Below are 20,571 nucleotides of genomic sequence, written 5' to 3'. Positions count from 1 at the left end.
ATCAGGATTTGTAATTGCATATATGGTTGCATATGGTTGTATTCAGTTGCATATGGTTGCATTCAGTTGATTCTATTGTAATCTAATGGCCCCGCCAGAGGCACACCATACATCTGTTGTTACTTACAGTTTTCAATTGCATTTAGTTGCAACTGAGGTTGCAAAAGTTGCAACTGCAGTTGCAACCTCATTTGCAACTTTTGCAACCTCATTTACAACTATATATAGTTTTCAGTTGCATTTAGTTGCAACTGAGGTTGCAAATGAAGTTGCAACTGCAGTTGCAAAAGTTGCAACTGCAGTTGCAACTTCATTTGCAACCTCATTTGCAACTTTTGTAACCTCATTTGCAACTTTTGCAACTTACAGTTTTCAGTTGAACTAGTTGCAATTGCAGTTGCAACAGTTGCAACTTTCCATTTTTATTTGCAACTTTTGCAACTTCATTTGCAACTTTTGCAACCTCATTTGCAACTTTTGCAACCTCATTTGCAACTTTTACGGCTGCGCCGCCCAAGGTTGCAAATGAGGTTGCAAAAGTTGCAAATCGTATTTTTGAAAAAAAAATTTTATGAAAAGGTATTTTTAAAAACAATGAAAAAGATGGTAGTATTTTTAAAAAAATAATTTTACAGATGGGTATTTTTAAAAAGATCCCTATATTTTAATCCATTTTTTCAGAAGAAACTCATGTTCTTTTTAAAGATGCGAATAGCGTATAAGTTCATATACATCTTCTAATATTTTAAATAATAGAACTATTATTAAATATATATATATATATATATATATATATATAAAAGTTGTAATAACTAATTTTGAAAATAAAAGAAATAGTAAAGAAGATATTTTCATATATAATCGATTAATCAATTGGATCATGAATCAATTTGTATATATTGCGGATTATTCAATTTGTATATATTGTGACTAGTGTACAATATATATGGACTACAGTATAAAGGGTTAATAAAAGGCCATCAGCAAAAGCGGAGAACCCTGCGAAGGTTATATACATCGAAGCTAGGGTTTTAAGAGCGTGAAAGAATGAAGAAGGCGATAGCAGTGGATGAGTTTGATTTAGAGGAGGAGGAGCAGCAAGCGCATCAGGCAGAGCGTGAGCGCGTTGGTGGGTGGGGAGCTTGGGGTTCACGAAGGGGCCGCATGCCCATGGAATTGGACGATGATGACATGTTCGCCGATGGGGCAATCTCCGACCACCGCCGGGTCCGCGACACCGACTTCTACAACTCCTTCGACGATGATTTTGATGATCATGACATCAATTGATCATCATTATCATCCCCTACCTTTTTCTTTCTCTTATGTACTGTTAAACCTTTATTAATAATATAGAGGCCGGATGATTTTATTAATTTATCGAGGTCTAACGTGAAATGATTAATTTGCAGTCGCATCCTATATCTGGGGTCTAAATCACTTTTGTATATATACTTTTGTTAATTGCACTACACTTTCAATTTTGTATGTATATGCACTGTGTAGTAAGCGGCTCCCCAGACAGGGGCGGATCTAGTAAGAGGCACGGGGGACACGTGCCCCCCCTAAATTTTTTTTTTTACATTTTTCACCATTCTAAATTTTACAAAAATACATAAGTGCCCCCCCAAAATTTGAAAATATATACTCCCTCCGTCCCCCTCAATTGTTTACAATTGAGGGGGACACGGAGACCAAGACAATTTATGAAAAATGAATAAAGTTAGATGAAAAGTGAGTAAAGTGGTGGGACCTATCAATATTTAATAATAGATTTGAGATAGTGGAGAAAAGTAGTGGGTGTAATAGTAGTTTTTATTGTTAAATATGAGATAGTGGGGAAGATAGTGGGTGTAATGATGAGAAAAACTTACTATTTATGGTAATGTAAAGAAATGAGAGGGACATCCCAAAATGGTAAGGGTAAACAAATGAGAGGGACAGAGGGAGTAGGTGTTTTTCGAAAATTTGCTTGGTGCCCCCCCTAAATTCCGTCTCTAGATCCGCCCCTGTCCCCATATACCAGTTATTAACGCCGGATAATCTGGTGTTTTTAGTAGCGTAAACGTTATATGAAGTTTTGTTCTGTTAACCCCCACCAATAGCGTTTTACCTGATGTAGCGATTTGATTAGTAATTAATCGAAAATCCAGCATGAATAAATGATATTGGGGGCCATTTTCCGGGATCGTGATATTCTGGGTATTAATTCCTGGAGTTGTGTTAATGAGGGCAACACCAGTGTTTGTGTATGCTTGAGTGTGTGTATAAGTACATATATGTGTTGGGTTTGGCTGGAGAAAACAGTGGCAGTGATAGCTATGGGATTGGTGGTGGCGGAGAGTCGCCGTAAGTTGTTGACGACGGGGATGGTATTGGGAGTACAGCCGAGTGTAGGTATGAACCCCCTAATCTCTGAGCTCAATGATTGTGGTGAAGGCTCTGTTGTACAACTCTCTGGCAAAATAAAGTGTGTCTGGATCATCTTGTTCTAGTTCTGTGCTTCTTCTAATCTCTGATGTCTATGGTAACTCATTTATCATTCGTATTTCCGATTTTTTTTCTCCTTCTTATATGGTCATGATCCTGATATACGTAACTACTGCTACATTTTTGGTTGGGTATTTTACAAGTTTCTGATACTATATGTTTCAGGCTGTGAAGCCCCTGAATTGAGGTTATCCCTTGTTAGAGCATCTCCAACGGCGTTGGCTATAATGGTTGGCTAAATTGGACCAATAAGACATTATGTAAAATTTGCTGAACCTGTAAGACATTTTGCTTCAATGGTAATGGCTATATTGATTGGCTATAATTTAAAAATAGTATGTTATTAATATTTTAAATTGTTAAAATATAATATATCAGTTCAATATGGTAATAAATGATGTATAATCTTCTTACAGATTTTCTTACAGACCTGTAGAGGTTCGACAAATTTAGCCATCCATAGGAGGTTGGCTAAATTTATAGACAACAGGTGAGCATGGTTGGAGTTGAGTTTTTGGAGCTGTTGGCTAAATTTTTTTATTTTAAGTATGCCAACTCATTTTTTAGCCAAGGGTTTTAGATGGTTGGAGATGCTCTTAAAATGGTTTCTGGCATAATTTCTGCTACCTGGAAGAAATTAATTAATAGGTAAAACATATATTACAAGGTACGATTAAGTCCTACTAATCCAGGTTATGCTAATTTAGTGCAGAGGAGTACCCCCGACAAAATTAAAGAATAAATAGGTTTCTTGCAAATTAGTTGTGTGATTCACTGTTTCCTGCAGATAATAAAAGAAATATAAATGACGAAATACATATGGTAATGAATCAAAGTAGAAATGGAGAAAATGAATTAATAGCCTCAAGAATGATAACTCCATGCTTAAGCTTGATACTGTGATCATGTTAACTAGCCAAAAGAAATTAGAATTGCTATTTAGAAGTCTGGAATAAGAACTATAGTATGGCTGGCCTAGCTAAGTTCAAGTGAACATCAAACCTAAAAATAGATTAATTGCATTCTACGGACATATCTGAACCAAGGAGGACCTGGCAACAAATCCATAAATAATTAAAGGTACATGATTATTCTTGAAGCTCTTTCATTTATTGATGTTGCATTACCTGTGTGAATAATTTCTTTTATGAATTTGGCAATTTGGAACACTGTTTCTTCATATGAATCAGCTATGGATGAAATTCCTGTGTGCATAATGTTCAATATCTTATCTAAAATTCCTACTAAATCTCTCTTGAAACTGAGATGTGTTTCCAAATCATGGCTAAAAATCATAGATGATCCTTTTCTTTGCCATCTCAATATTCATTCTGCAAGTGCTGACCCACAAACACCTTTGATTCTCCCAAAATTCACCAAATTCATAAATAACGTAAGAATATGTGCAGCATATGACAATGAAGCCGATGATAGGATGATCCATGCAGGAAAAATTCCTATGGCGGAGATAAATGTAAATGGTTGTTGTTCCTTCGGTTCTTGCAATGGATTGCTTTACTTTGCAGAATACTGCTACGACGAAAAAATCCTAGTGCTAAATCCTCTTAGAAATCAGCTGAGGCTTCTGCCACCCATCTCCTTCCCGCCAAATGATGATTTTCTTGCTCTTATGAAACACTACGGAGATCCAGAGGAATCCCCAGTAAATGCCTATGGATTAGGCTTTGATAGTTCAACTAATAACTTCAAAATGGTCTGTATTCTGCAGAATACAGGGGAATGCATGGGCACTGTAGTGCACAATCTGGGCTCAAACTCGTGGAGAAAAATTTCAAGTGTTCCTCGATATCCTATCCACGGAAAGCCTGTATTTGTTCACGGCTTCTTGCATTGGATGTTAAGCCCTCTCCGACAATTCTACGGGGACTTGCCTGTGGACCAAAACATAATCTCGTTCGATGTCTGTACAGAGGAATTCCAGGTGATTCCGCATCCTGGGATTCTGTCAGAGAACATCGAGGAATTTGAACTAATCGATTGCTACGGTCATTTTAAATTATTTGATATGAGTAACGACTTGGCCGTAGCGGATATCTCAATGAGGGATAAAGATATCGATATTTGGGTGATGGATTATGCGAAAAAGGAATGGAGCAGAGTGTATAATATCAGACTGGCTGAGACGCTTGCGAGTGCTTACAATGAAATTTGCGTTTATGCAATTGCTTGTGTTTATAATGATAATGATATAGGCGTATGGAAGGAGGGAGAAATATTTGTGAAATCTTATAAAGGATACTGGATATTTAGTACTCACACAGGTGGCTTGAGATTTAAAAGAATTTCTGGTTTGGGCAAGGGTGATGCACAAATTTTGAGTCACACTGGAAGTTTGGTTTCCATCTAATACGACCCAAGTTTCTCAAGGCCGACTTGTTCCGGAAAAAATAGTTTAGTTTTCCGTTTTTTTTATAATCTTGTCGGATAAATTGATAAGCCAGACATTTCCGGGCCATCAGGTGAAAGCGGTGATTTCTTTATCACGAATGATAAAGTTAAAGTTTTATTAAAGAGCGCCTCCAACAGATAGAACCTTGTTGAAGAATATAAGATTTTCATGAGACTTATTTTGAGCAGTCCCAGTCTAAGCACGCATACAAAATGTGAAAGTATTTCAAACAAAAAATTGACTCACAATACGCTTTTCTGCTGATAGAAATCTAGGAGGCCAAAAACGTCCACTGGGTTGCAAAATTGAATACTTGCGACTCCAACTTGCTAGTACATGTGCGCTGTGTTTTGAGCGTACTAGTCCGCTACATGCTCTCTCTCTCTCTCTCAGCAAGAAATTTACGTCATAATTATAAGATGCGCGTTTTCACTTATGTATAGTCTCTACATAATTCACTGAATTTGACATCGTATATGTTACTGTACAAGATTGCAGAAATTGGAGTTTCCAAATTGACAAATTGCACTTCTACCTGGGTGTGTTTAGTTTAAACTTTAATAAATGATGATGATTAATGAATTTTTATTATGTTTTCGAGTAAATTTCCAGTTTGTTAGGTTCGTGAAATATTTTTCATTTCAAACCTACGTGATATTTGATAGGAACAATATAAAATATCAGAATTTATACCTTAATCTCTAACTAAAATAGAAAATGAAATGACGAATATAGGACATATCAAAGCAGACCAGCAAACTTGGGCCTTTTTCCTCCATGACCCGATCAATCCATATCAAACATACTTGAATCTTGTTCCTCGTGATCGATCAATTCGAATTGGGCACTAACCATCTATTTTCATTATTCAAACAACAAGTATTATCTAATCTCATACCACTCCTCGAACCAACTGTCACCTAAAATCATTAATACTCCCCAGTATTGTTCTCCGTTCACTCCACCCATCTTAATTGCATTGGTAAAATTGGCAAATTGCCACCTGGAAGCTGTCTGTTTGTAGTTTGAAACTTATGGAACAAAACTGCCAATTTGTTTTTCAAACTACAAACAGACAGCTTCCAGGTGGCAATTTGCCAATTTGGAAAAGATGCATGCTTAAATGTCATTGATGCTACATCAGAGGGATGCATATTGCGATATTACTGTACACAGTACAGTCTAAAGCACTGTAAAAACAAGGAATATATCAATGTCCCCTTAAAAGGTGGTAGCCAAAACTTCCAACTATTATAATGCAAAGCACACAATTGTTCTGGATAGAACATCATCAAAAGGAGGCCATGTTATCAGAAACATGCACTTTCACTTGATAAATAACCTTGTTTAATAATAATCTGATGCCAAGAATATGCTTTGACATTACACACATAAATTAAGAGTTGTGCATTAACAAAAATTCAAAACTAAGAGCTGTGCATTAACAAAATTTCAGCCGGTAAGCTTCTAAGTTGCTATATTTTACTCCAACCCTTTTAGCCTTTTCTTCTCTTTTCTCTTCTGATCATGTTTACCTGAACAAGTGAAAACCCCAAAAGTCAAGGATCTAAAAACGAGCATTAAAAAGTAAGTGCATTATAGAGAAAAATGAAAAAGAAATGTTACGTCTTTTCTCATCTTTTCTCTTCTTTCTTAGGTTTTCTAATCTTTTCCGTCTTTCTGCGCCCCCTTTGAAATCCATGTGCACCTGAGAACATATTTAAAAAAGTGAAGTACAAACATTAATTTATCCATAGCATCATTCTCTCGATTATGGCATTACATGTTTTTCGAATTTCTGATAACAGATTTGTTTTGCCTGCATTAATTTGTTATAAAGCTTGGTTTTCTTAGCATTGCTCATTTTATCTTTGTGTTTCAATTCATTCTCTACAGCTCTGCTCAAGTAAGACTCGTCCAAAATGATCTTCACAGGCATTTAAGCCTCCATGTACTGACTGACAGAAGTTCACTACAGCAATAATACAAGTTGATCCCATATATGGTACTTTCTATCTATGTATTAACAGATATCTTTGCATTTATTAGTTTCCTCTTGTATGGTGATATAACTGGGGCATTTATGGTTTAAGGCACCGATCTACCTTCTCTACTACTATTTTGTAACATGCAGATATGTTAAGACATTTGGGAATTAGAGCAAGTCCAAGATATGCCTTATATCATGCCTTAAGTTATAATTTAGGGCATTTGATGTAAAAAGTTGATCCAACAATGTCCTAGTGATGCCTTATATCACTAGGACAACCTTTTCGAGCCTTATTTTTGGGCACCTCTCCCCTATTTTATAATAAATTCTTATATATACTCTCTTTCTTTTTCAAATTTATATTGGCAAAAGAAAATGATGAAAGAGAATCTTTAATATTAAAATATTAAACATATAGTGAGGATAAGTCACACTATTAAGTTGAAGTTAGTGAAACATGTCCCAAGTTACTAGGACATAATTTTTTATATAATATTTAGGGCTTGAACTAGGACACTGGGGCATTTATGGTTTGAGGCACCGATCTACCTTCTCTACCACTATTTACTATTTTGTAACACGCAGATATTTTGAGACATTTTGAGATATTTTGAGTCTTCCTTCCAACACATGTTACTTTTAATATTTGTTATATTATTATTAATTTATTAATATTTTATTTTTTATTCATATTTACTTGTATTGTTATATTTTTTTTATATTATAAGGCCTATAGTTTTCAATTGACCTTATTTACTTTCTGCTTTAATAATATAGTACAGATTATACAAAATATTTAGGTTATGGAGCCATTTCAATGTACTATAAAATTTGCAAGACCAATAGTGGAAATTGAAAACAGGGCTCAAATAACAATATCAAGTCATACTAGCAAGCTTGGTATTAAACTATTAATGTGGTTAATGTATTTAGGAAATAAATCATGCAATAATACATTCCATATTTCTACATATTCTGGAGTAGGTTTAAGTACAAGTTTATATTCTTACAGTCCATCGTTTTTTACTTTTAACTGAAGTAAATATTATACATATTTTTCATACTATATACCCACTTATTTTAATCCAGTGATATATTTTAACCACTTGTATTTATTTGCTATCTAGGATTTCTTATAGAAAAAAACACTTCCTTTTTCAACCCACCTATATATATGTTAAATAAGGTACATTAACCTGCGCTGCTTAGTTTTGAGAACAATATAAACATTTTAACCCAGATGCGGTTTTTATATTATAGGTAGGATCATATTTGGAATTATTTTCTTAATCCTGTTACCTATTTTAATCCAATTACTTCAACTGGGCAAGTTCGATCTAACATAAATTAGGATGTAAAATACATAATGTCTAGAATGTTCGTTTTTATATCTGGCTCAACTGACCAAAAACCAACCATGGCCAACAGCTGAAAAAAATCTATGCTTCGGTTTTAACAGTATAGTATAGATATACATTCCCTATATTGTACTGTTTCTTATGTTTGGATTGGAAATTCCAACTGTAGGTTTTTAAATAAGTAATGACAATAATAAAAATGAAGCAATAGAGCATATCACAAAAAGTGGCTGATGTGTACCAACAAAAAGAAAGAAGATTAGAAGTAGAAACAGAGCAATATTGGGAAGTACCACAATAGATAACAAAGCATTAAGATAGCAACGCCTTCTATTACCTCATGACCCGAACTTCTAAGTGCTTCAAGCGGTTCCACGCAACTCTGACCTATGACAACCATCTTGGAGTTGCCATGTCCAGAGTTCTTGGTGTCATCCTGTTTGTGTCTAGCTAATTCCTCAAATTGATCTTGAAGAAGGGAGGATATACCAGCCTGTTCAGATAATGTGGGAAACAGATTTTTAACAAGACCTTAAGAAAATGTTTTCCTGATAGTTATACGTAATTCAGATATCCATTGACAAGCAGCAGTTACATAAAGTATTGGTAATTCAGAACGATCTTTATTTGACCATGAAGAATTTGCTGTAAATACATAATGGCTAGCCACACACTTGTAGGTATAACAGAGTTACGCAGTAGCCAACAATGACTAAGAGCAGAGACCCTTAGCACATAATGAAAATAGATTGCTTGGTAAAATCATTACTATTTACTGTCATTCTTTAAACTTTTGTGAACTACGAAATCTGGAGGCCTAGTGATCTAATCTCTACCAAATCTTTCCAAGATTGCAGTCCAACCTACATCTGCCACTTCCTGGCATGACCAAATTCAGTTATTTACAGTCATAATCAATGTTACAAAATTTCAAGAAGTCCTTACATCTGTAACAATCTATTTGCCGCTTGTATTTAAGAAGAAGATTCCTATAGGGAGACTTCTCTCCATATAAAAATTTGGTACTAGTGAATCGCACTTCAAAAGTGTAATTATGCTATGCAACAGTATGCTTACAAAAATTCGATTGGAAAATGCATTTTCTGCCATAAGTTATAACGTTTTAACTAAAATAACAGGGAGAGGTGTTATGATTGTGATATAATGCAGTATGGAGCAAATTAATCATCGCCGAACCTGATATCTATGTGTAAAATAAATGTGCTGAAATTAAATATGCAGCATATGCATGCAGATCCATCAACACCTGAAAGCTAGTAATTTACAATAAAAGAGGTCGAGTGCATATGATTACCCCAGCTAAATAGCGATGTGAGAATGTTTTGGGTTGCAGCGGCCGCGAAAGTAGCACTTTGAGCTCCTATAGTTTAGACATACAACAAGTTTGTTAAACTTAGGAGACATGCAGTTTCAGTTTTAAGATAATTTACAAATATCCCACATTTAAACATACCTGTTGAAGTTTCTTTAGATGCACTGAAGTTGCTTTCTTTTGCCTGCAAATATTCACTCTTTCTTCCTCGCTGTCATCCTCTTCCACAACCATTTCAACTGATTCAGCATTCCGTTGCAACCAGCCTTTGCTCGCCTTTTCCTGAGATGTAGAATTAATTGTTTAAAAGCAGCAACAAGTAAGTGCAGGGGAAAAAAATTACAGGTACAAGAAAACAAATAATGCAACAGATTGACATCAAAGCTTGGAACTAGGGAAAGCAGAAAGTCATAACTTAGCTTAACATCCCATATTGTGGATTTTTATTCTTATAATATTAGAACAAAACAAGCATGGACGATTAAATTATATTTAATTATTTGCTAGCTGGTAGTTGTATATGTTAAGTGCCAAGAAACTATTCTCCTTATTCTAGTGAACTCTGTGTTTCTAAATAAGTTGATGAAGCTACAAATACCTGGGATTCCTTTCGCATAACCTTGTCAATTTGACGTGCAATGGACATGCGCTTTAGAACCTCTGGCATGTATGAGAGTTCTACAGGAAATCGCTTGAAGCTTTCCTGAAAATAAGCAATTTTATGTAAGGCACACTAAAGGCTAAAATTAGCCATAACAAACATTATTTATGCCTACATATACAGATCATGCTTCTTACTTTCAATTCTATTTTATTAAATTTTTTATAAAGGCAATAAAGATATGTTGTGTTAGGAGATACGATTCATTTCAAGTAATGGGTTTCAAATGACAGGAACTGTGTTATCAAATTGAATTCTTAAGCATGGACAGAGATTTGAGTGCCATAATCGAACAAAATCTAATCCAAGTTATGAGACAAAATATGTCAATTAAACTGATATTTCGGTAACCAAAAAAAAATTACAGTATTTGATTTCTTGCAACTCCTTTTCCTCTCAACTAAACATACAAGACATACTTTAAAGGCACACATAACATAACACTGGTGGTTAGTGGTTACAGTGAACAAACTCTAATCCAAGTTATGAGACCATATACATCAATTAACTGATACTTCAATATTTAAAAACAATTACAGCATTTGATTTCTTGTAACTTCTTTCCTCTCAACTAAACATACAAGACATACTTTAAAGGCTGGAACACATAACATAACACTGGTGGTTACAGTGCCACACTTGCAGCATGTCACTGCTAACACCAAAATTTAAGCAGACTATGCGGCATTGGCTGGCAACACATAAACAAGCCATACTAAATAAAAAAACTCATCTGCTTACCGGTATTGATGCTTATATGGAAAAAAATGTTGGCATGTTATGGCTTCATGAAATGAGTTTACAGCAAGAAAGGGAAAAATGACTATATAAGTTGACTTGTGCATCAGACAAATGTACGGACATTGGAGTTTAACAAAATATGAGATGCATATATATATCATAAAGAAGTTTTACTTGTGAAGAGATAGGACAGAAACTTGATTTAATCAACAATACCTTTGAAAATGATTTGCACATAGCAGCAAATTTTGTAGTATCATTTGGGGATATCAGCCCAATGCTGCACCCATCTGCAGAGGCTCTGGCGGTTCTTCCACTTCTATGGACATAGACCTACCGATAAAAACATTGTTAGTCCTCCTACAATCAAAAACTGAAATGATTTTACAATAAATATTTAGATATTACAGATACAAGCATACTTCTGCTGAATGGGGAAGTTGATAGTGAACCACGGTCCGGACACCAGGTATATCAATGCCTCTTGCTGCGATATCAGTAGCAACAAGTATACCATCCTTATTTTCTCGAAAACGGTCTATAGCCTGCACTAAAAAATTTGTCTTAGAGCAAAACAACAACAAGAGTAATAATAATAATAATAATAATATAATAATAATAATTATTATTATTATTATTATTGTTGTTATTATTATCATAATTATATTTTTTCTAAGAGCTTATGTCCATACAAATAACACGTTTGTCCTAAACCATACCCTATTATGACCAACACTCAATATTAACATTGAACTTAAATTACCATTATCTTTAGTATGCTGAAATACAAGAAAAGGCAGCAACAAATGAGGACAAACTGAACCACAAAAACTGGCAAAACCAAGATCAAGTCAAGTACATGTAGGTAGTTAAAGTGTATATATCAACACCTATGCTGCTACGAGTCCTAATTTCCCACACTTAGATGAAGTATCCTTGTGCAGTTTGCCAGTGATTGGAATCAAACAATTAACTGTGTATGTTACACGCTTCAAAAATCTGGTTACGATCTAGTTCATATATTCATCTTACCACACTTTCCATCTCTTAATTACTTTTTAGTCTCAACACCCTTATTTTTCAACCACTTTCTTTGATCTCTACTCTGGTTTTGAACTTAATTTGCTAATACTGACGATCAAATATTTTATCTTGATATGTTTGTAGGATAGAATCCAAATCTATATGTCCTGATAAGTTTAGGCTATAAACTTTTTTAAGTGTAAAACACAAAAGCTAAATGCGCGTCAACCATGAACATTAAAGTCCATGTTATAGAATCAACCATATCCCATTACTACAACTAATCTATTGTAGTTCGCAGACTATTACAGATATCTTACTTTGGAACAGAGTTAGTATCACTGAAACTGTCCTGATCATGCTTCAGATTATCAAAGCATATAATTCCATATTTAGCTTCCTAAACACTCATGAAGGGAATCACATACCACTAAAAAGGCTGCTAGACACCCTTATTGATGTAGCATAAAGACCGAACACAATTAATTATACCTGGGATTAGATGTTTACAGCAAAAAGCAGAAATCGGGTATACTTCACATTCTGGCGGGCTTAACATATAGCTCATATGACACTGAATGTACGCAATATGATGTGCAGTATTTCAAGTGGTAGCGGAGTGCAGTATTTCAAGTAGTAGTTCTGGAAATGCAGTATTGTTGGAGGACAATTGCAACTGACGTGTAATGGAGGCATAATGCCCTTCACTCTAGCATATTCATAGTACAATTATTTAATATGGAATCAATATATATAGACTTTATCTGCTAGCATCATTGAATTATACTATGCTTTCAATAGTGTACCCTCCTCAGATGAACATTTAATTTCTTTTAAAAAAAAGTAACATGATATGTTCTAACTATACAATTAAGATCATAGCTTTAGTTTATTACATTAGGCTTTATTTTGCAGCAAAAAAAAAAAAAAGACAAGTAGATAATATGGCAATGAATGTCACTCGACATGATTATGGCCATAACATAATTTCATACATTATGAATAAGTAAATCTTACTTTATAAACAAAGGCAACTATGACTTCCCACCTGACATAAAAACACACAGATGAATACTAAATTGCTTCCTCCATTTCATTTCTCTTTCTTAATCATTAACCTTACTTTCCCTTTTCCTTAACTTTCATTAGAATCCAAAAGGGCTTAAAAAATAACAACTAAAGGACGCCATATAAACATTCTCCGTGCAGCATACATGATAATAAATTGAAACATAAAGAGTAGTACAGACCTTCAAACGAGCTCGCTGCTGCATATCACCATGAAGAGTATAAACATTGACACCAAGAATAAGCAGTATGGAAGAAATATGACGTAGGGCTGAAATTGATGTGCAGAAAACAATTGTTTGTCCATGTCCATGAACAGCCAAAATGTAATATAGATAGGCATCTTTATCTTCCTCACGGCATCTGCAAGAAAATATTAATATTGCCTCAACTATGTAATACTCACATATATCAAATATTTTCACCTTCAAAAGTAGGTGGAAGCTCAAAAATAATTACACAGAACCTAAACAACAACAAAATGTAGAAAACATAGCAGAACTATTCCATTTTAATAGTTTATGGGAATCAATGGCATTGAGGTCATTTGTGATTTGAATTTGAACTCATTCCTCAACTACCATATCTGTCATCCCAAGGCACAAATAAGCAGTCATGTATATATATTCCAGAATAGGATAATCAAATTTTATGGTTCAAGGATGGTATCACAATGAAAGTATGACGAGGAATAATGATGAACGGAAAATCAACTCAATCCCTACACATTTTAGCAAATTGGAAAAATAATGGTATCACTAGATATTTCATTTATTTTACGAACAGTTTTGGAAGGCTAGTATCTAAAGGTCTATGTATAAACATAAAATATGACGTGAATGTATTATCACAAAAAAATCTAACAATTAAAGGTATTGATCACAAAATGAAAGACAAAAATAGGCATATATATTGAATGACCTACAAAGAAGTAATATAATTGTTGGCACTAAGATACCAGAAGTAGGCAAAAGACCGTACTCAATAAATGACTCCTCGAGTCTACCCGCCATAATTGAGGCATTAGTCAGATCAAAAATGGCAGCAGTAGGTCTCATTCCTGCTCGTTGAGACAAATTTTCTATTGAATTCAGATCATCGTTGAGCTTTGATTTTACTGACCCACGCTTTAGCTTCTTGCGGAAATCAGCAGAAAGGGCAATAGTTGCAGAAAATACAAGCGTCTGCCTTTTTTTCCTTTGAAAGCTTGACACAGTAACACAACTTTGTGTATGAGAAGAGCGCCCTTCAGCAGATTCCATTACCCCTGGCAACATGTCTATTATGGACTGCAACTCATGAAAGTGGCCATTTTCAATCATCCGATCAGCCTCATCCAGCACGAAGAAAGACAAAGAATGCATCTGCGCAAATGCGACTGATATATCATAGTGGTCAAACTAAAAGGATAAAGCAACTAAAGTGTACAGGCCACGTCAAGCAAGGAATCAAGAACCTAATTTACCAATATATTATGCTCGATAAGGGATTAAATAACAACACCTCTATATAAATTATTGCAGAGAAAAATGGGCCTGAAGGTGTCCTCAGGGAGTTTTCCTAGAGTTAAAACAATTCACAATATAAAATAAAAGTGGAAGATTTGTAATTTAAGATCCACCCCCTGTATTAACAAAAATACTCCTAATATACTATGATAATTCTTTTAACCTCAGGGTGTTACCTGAGGGTGCTCTTATTGTAATTTTCAATATTTAATAGACTGTATTATGATTCAATTTGAGTATTTGCTTATAGTCTATGAGTTAGTTTTATCCTAAACTATGTTCCTGCATCGAGAACATAGAAGGCTTCAAAGAACATGCATTCATAAGCAAAAGATACCAAATGCATCTGATATTCTGATTAAAATAAACATAACTCATAGACTTTAAGTAAATAAGACAAATGCATCCGATAGTCTGATTAACATCCTTGACTGCACCTTTAATTTAACATATTAAGTGAAGCTGGATATTTCATTGATGTGAACAAGACCTATATGGTGGTGTAAACACTGGCAGAAAGAGAAACCAGATGAGCTGTAACAATTAAAAATTAACATGAACTTGCAGCTTCTTAAAGGTCTTTGATCTGTAAAGTGTAGGAGGCCGTCAAAAAGATTGGGCATTAAAATAATCAATCAAGGCCACATTAGGAAAAAAAAACTATGCTGAAGTGTCTGGGTGCTGACAGCTATTACTTTCCTTCTATCAATTTTTGTGCGTGTTTTAAGCAAATGGTTGATGATGGTACCATCCCAAGAATAACCCAAAATTTGAGTGTATGGTTATATTTTTAAAGCACCATAAGCATCAACAATTCTCAATATGAAGAAAAGTTTTATATAGTTTTCTACTGTTGCCAATAAAAATGTGGGATCACAATAACCACTTTGGTAACAAGTATCATTATTCGATCTTCTTTTTAAACTTATAATGATATATTAATAGTAATCAAGTATCCTAGAACACATAAGGATAAAATGATCAAAACATAATCATCCCTTACTGCCAAAGTCCTAATAGCATAGAGCTTTATAAAAATGCAATACTGCCAAAATTTAAGAACACAAAATAGTCTACATTTAATTATTCCTTCCTGACTAAATATAAATTTACCTCACAGAAATTCGTTTATTCACAGTGACAAATCAAAAATGAAAAGCTCCTATGCTGTATGTGTTGTATATTTAATCTTTGATTCTGCTGAATGCAGACTCAGTAAAATATATATCTATGGATCCATATCTAGAAAAAATAACTGTGTAATAGCAAAAACAGAGTGGCAGAGTGAAAATAAATTCCAGAAATAAATTCAGGCAATAATATATTCCAACCTCAACAAGATGAATCTGTCCACCAGACATAAGCTCCCAAAGCCTTCCCGGAGTCCCAACAACAATCTCAGGCCTTGCTTTCAGAAGTCTTTCCTGTTTTTGTGTTGACATCCCACCAACAATAGGAACGACCCTGATATTGGTATCTTTGGCTACTTCTTTCAGATGATCATGGACCTACGCATATATAAATTAATAACACTGCAAGAAGCCAAGAATCCCAGATTCTGGAAATAAAAGAAAGAGGTAACTAAATCATGGATTTCATGTAAAGTTGCCCACAGGTATACCTGAAGCGCAAGCTCTCTAGTGGGAGTAATAATGAGAGCCCGCATAAAACCTCTTGCAGCAATCTTTGAACCCGCATCTCCATTTTCTTCAGAAATATTATCAGCCTTTTCTCTTTCTTCCAGAAGACGTTGCAGAATAGGCAGACCAAATGCTAGTGTCTTTCCAGATCCTGTCTCTGCGGCACCTATAACATCCTGTAAGGAGGATTAAAATAATGAATATTGTCCAATTCCTAGCCATTCATTCAGCAGCCTGATGCGATATAAAATTCAGTACCAACCTTTCCTTGATGTGCAGCTGCCGGAATGCAAGCTTTCTGTATCGGTGTAGGTTCCTTGAACTTAAGCCTGTATATAGATTTCATGATCAAGGGATGAAGTCTCAGTTCATTCCATGCATAAAATTCACCATCATCAAACGTATCCTTCTCTTCTGGAACATCGGTAACTATAATTGCATAGACAAAGTGTCACAAAAACCACTACATGTTTAACAACAACAATTTACAATTTTAGAATGTTAAGACAATCTGCAGTGATGCATCAAAATTATATGTAACTTCACAATCACTAAACTGATATACGCTAACATAATTATCTCAGCATTGTAAAACAAATGTACATTAAACTACGGAAATAGAAGCTAGCACAATTCTTTGAACCATTCATTTTCAAGCAAATGTACAATTAACGAAGATACTAACCTGCCACAACGTCCTCAATCTCCTTTTTCTCCTCGACCTTCTTCTTCTTCCTATTCCTCTTCTTCGTTTTCTTATTCGTAATCTTCACTTCTTTATCCTCAATTTCATCCTCACCGCCACTTTCATCTTCATTCGAAACATCAGCAAAGCCTTCATTAACATCACCACCTACATTATCACCCTCACTCGCTTTCCGCTTCTTCGGCTTCACCTCATTTTTAAATCCTCCACCTCCTTCAAATTTAGCAATCTCCGACGCATAAGCCGACTCATCAATCTCTTCGAGCGACAAAAAGCCTACACAATACACAAATTCACAAAACTTTAACCGTTCCGAAAACACAACAAATTTAAAATATTCAATAAATTATGTCATAAATATATAATAATGAAATTAGATACCTCCGTCGAGTTCGTTAGTGCCGGCGACGATAGAGAAGGTGTCGTCGTTGGAAGTGAACTCGGGAAGAGAAGAGTGCCAAGGGAGCGAGTCGATACGGTCGAGTTGTTCCGAGTCGACTCGGGAAACTCGTCTAGGTTTCTTCCTCTTGGTTAGGGTTTTAGATTGAAGAGAAGACATTGGTGCAAGCGAGTTTGAGTTCAACGGCTTGGTCTAATTGAGATTTGTACTAGGGCTGCAGGAGCTTGGAGCTGTAAAATAAACGCGCAACAAATTTTGTCCTGCTCCCTCGGTTCCGTTTATCTTTTACTCCCTCCATTTCAAAATAATAGTCGATTTGATTTTTTACATGTATTTTGAGGGGTAAAAAAAAACATAATTCTACATATTATATTTGAAATTTTCTTTTTCTGAATAAAAATAGAGATGTTAAACTTTTACTCAAAAAAAAAATTTCAAAAAAAAATGTGTAGAAGTATGACTTTTTCAAACATCAAAATACGTGCATAAAGTCAAAACGACTATTATTTTGGAATTGAGGGAGTATTATAATATATTATTTTTTAAACATATAAATATAAGAAATATTTATAAAAACGAATTATTTATAAATATTACCGTCAAGTTGAATTTTTTTTAAAATATCATTCTTATACAAGTTATTTATAAAAATACTAGTTGCAACTTCTGCAATCTCGCTGCAAATGAAGTCACATCTCATTTGCAAATAAAGTTACACAAGTTGTAAGTCGTATTTATTGCATAAAGTATAGATGAAATTTCTCATTTGCAATTATTGCAACGGTTGCGGTATGTTGCAAATAAGGTTGGAGAAGTTGCAAGTTTTATTCTCGTAAATTAAAGAATATAGAATTTTTATAATTATTGACAGTTGCAATAATATTTTTAATTTTTTTTAAAAAGTTAAGAAATTATGAGAAAAAAGCTTAAATATAATAGCATATTATATGTCAAAATAACATATTAGATCATTATATAAATAATTTATTTATTTTATTTCATATAAATTAAAGTCTTTATATATTCTTAGTGTATATTTGTATAAATTATTCTTATGTAAAATAACATAAAAGTTAAATCTGATAAGTCAAACTCGTAATAAATTACGTACTACGTATATTTAAAATAATAAACATTATTATAATTTAACTTAAAAAGTGTTGTTTGATAATTTTTATTACTTGTATAAATTATGTACAACATATATTTAAAATAATAACAATTATTTATAATTTAACTTCAAAAATTGTTATTTGATAGATTTTATTCTTGATTTATTGTGAAATTGACATATATAAGTAATTATCTCATTAAATATATTTTTTCAAATAAACTACGCTTTCATAATTGTTCATGTCTCGTTCATAATAATAACTCAATAAGCAAATTTTATTGTTTATTTAACTCATTTTAAAATATTATAAAATTTCTATTATAATTTAATCATCAAAAAACAATATAATTTGAGTTATTATTTCTTGTTGATCTTTATTAATAAATTAACCCTATTATTCCGCACTCCTTAGAATATATTAACAAAAATGTGTTTTTTTTTTATATTTTAAATTCATAAATTCCAACATTTTCTCACAAAAATATAAAACTCGAAAGCGTAGTTTCAATTTTTCAATATAATATATCCAACCAATTAATTATTTTCTTTCAAAAAAAATATTTCAATTTTTCCCAAATTAATTTCTTGATACAAAAATATAAAACTCGAAACCGTAGTATTCTTTTTTGTAAATTTCAATCTTTGTGAGGGAAATGTGCAGTCAAAGAATAGAATATCGTAAATATGATGTCGAAGATATTCAACCCGAAGATGATTGCAACAAAGATTTTAGTCTTTCTTTCTCTCTAACATACAACTTATTCATATCAGATTTGCAAATATTTATTGATTTATTGAGATTGTCTGAACATTCTCATTTAAATAACGAAATAGAGTTCAACGCCCTCATATTTAACAAACTGATATGGTTGACAATACATAATTATCGCAGCAAAGTAGCAGTAGCCCCTGAATGTTTCTTGATCAAACTTCTTTAGTTCATAAAGAAATAGACGTCTACAACATCATCATTAGTGTTTGGATCACCTTCAACAGGAAGGTCAGTCTCGAACTGATCAGCAAATTTCGCATTCTGATTTTCGCTTTCACCTTTCATTAATCTGCACATGCACATAAACATAGTTGATCAAAGATATTTCTAATTGAGATGTAAACTTTGAAGAGAGATAATTATCAAAATTATACCTTTGAAGATTTGATTTGATTTGATCTTATCTTTGAAATGCTTCTTAGATGTGATTTTGTCGAGAGACGGAGACGAATGATGGTCTAAATAAATAGGCGGAATGGCGTGAAAACTAGGGTTTAATTCTTTTGATTGTGGATTGGGCCTTAACTTGTCTTTTGACTGTGGATTGGGCCTTGTGAGCGGGGACGCAGGATGCTGTATCAAAATATACTTATACAGTAAGTCTAATATATATGCAACTATATATATAGAAGAAAATTATTTGGAGTCCTATAATTTGTTGGAGTCTCAATCCAGACCGCCCATTTTGATTTAGATCCAATGGCTGATAGGTTTTTTTATTTAATTTTTAAAAAGTATATTTTGTTTTATTTTTTACACAGATAGGCACACATAATTCTCTGCTTGTTGCTTGAATCACGCGGCAGTTACAACTGCTCGAGCATTTACTGGACTATGGGAAAAAAAATGTCCAACTTTGATCCTTAGCAGGCAATATATATAACTATTGGAGCACTTTCTTTTGTTCTACATAACCAGTGTCTAATGTCTAATAAGGAAGACGATTGTGTGCATGACATGTTCGGCATAGTGATGAATAAGAAACAGTTCTGCATATTTTTTAATAGGTAACAGGGTTTTGGTTAGTTTAATAAACGTCGTCCTTCGACAATGAACTTAATAATCGTTAAAAAAAGGAATACATGTTGTGTGATAATTACAGAAATTGTGCAAATTCATGCACAAACAAATATAACAATAATCCAAAACAATTCAGATTATCCAAATTTAGAGTCGTGCACCCTTTCACTGCGAACATCTAAACTGTAGGACTTCATCAGCTCTTCTTAAGAAGATTTAATGTCTGTTTACTTTGTCTTGCTCTCTTCGAGGACATATTATAACCCACAACTAAGTCTGTCTTTTCTGTCACAAAGTCGTCCTCCAAATTCACAAACACTGGACTCTTCCTCGGCAA

At 33.7% G+C, this 20,571-nt stretch overlaps 2 protein-coding genes and 1 long non-coding RNA gene across 4 annotated transcripts; 1 reads left to right on the top strand and 2 right to left on the bottom strand.

The window, feature by feature from the left end:
- Positions 1–901: 901 nt before the first annotated feature.
- On the top strand, positions 902–5,171 carry LOC108194643 (F-box/kelch-repeat protein At3g06240). 2 transcript variants are annotated; one of them, XM_064080837.1, is made up of 3 exons: positions 902–2,527; positions 2,656–3,138; positions 3,939–5,171. In XM_064080837.1, exon 3 carries the CDS (start codon positions 3,950–3,952, stop codon positions 4,856–4,858), a length of 909 nt encoding a protein of 302 aa, XP_063936907.1. In that variant the 5' UTR covers positions 902–2,527; positions 2,656–3,138; positions 3,939–3,949; the 3' UTR covers positions 4,859–5,171. The 2 variants fall into 2 exon arrangements, with proteins under 2 accessions (XP_063936907.1, XP_017217086.2); XM_017361597.2 differs by lacking the exon at positions 2,656–3,138.
- Positions 5,172–6,188: 1,017 nt separating this feature from the next.
- Positions 6,189–17,571, bottom strand: LOC108196608 (DEAD-box ATP-dependent RNA helicase 13). Its single transcript, XM_017363961.2, has 15 exons — positions 17,310–17,571; positions 16,908–17,204; positions 16,485–16,651; positions 16,204–16,398; positions 15,914–16,090; positions 14,056–14,438; positions 13,257–13,437; positions 11,406–11,528; positions 11,200–11,316; positions 10,180–10,284; positions 9,723–9,863; positions 9,564–9,629; positions 8,586–8,741; positions 6,527–6,608; positions 6,189–6,435 (listed from the first exon to the last, which is right to left on the bottom strand). The coding sequence occupies exons 1-15, from the start codon at positions 17,485–17,487 to the stop codon at positions 6,383–6,385; spliced, it is 2,421 nt and encodes an 806-aa protein (XP_017219450.1). The 5' UTR covers positions 17,488–17,571; the 3' UTR covers positions 6,189–6,382.
- Positions 17,572–19,265: 1,694 nt separating this feature from the next.
- Positions 19,266–19,671, bottom strand: LOC135147784 (uncharacterized). The gene is made up of 2 exons (XR_010285607.1): positions 19,589–19,671; positions 19,266–19,503 (listed from the first exon to the last, which is right to left on the bottom strand). It is a non-coding gene; the product is annotated as an uncharacterized LOC135147784 (long non-coding RNA).
- Between the last annotated feature and the right edge of the window lie 900 nt (positions 19,672–20,571).

This window comes from Daucus carota, chromosome 7 (genome assembly GCF_001625215.2).
Source record: "Daucus carota subsp. sativus chromosome 7, DH1 v3.0, whole genome shotgun sequence".
NCBI classification, from domain to species: Eukaryota; Viridiplantae; Streptophyta; class Magnoliopsida; order Apiales; family Apiaceae; genus Daucus; species Daucus carota.
The sequence above is the reverse complement of the archived record's forward strand: the minus strand, read 5'-3'. Positions and strand labels throughout refer to the sequence as shown.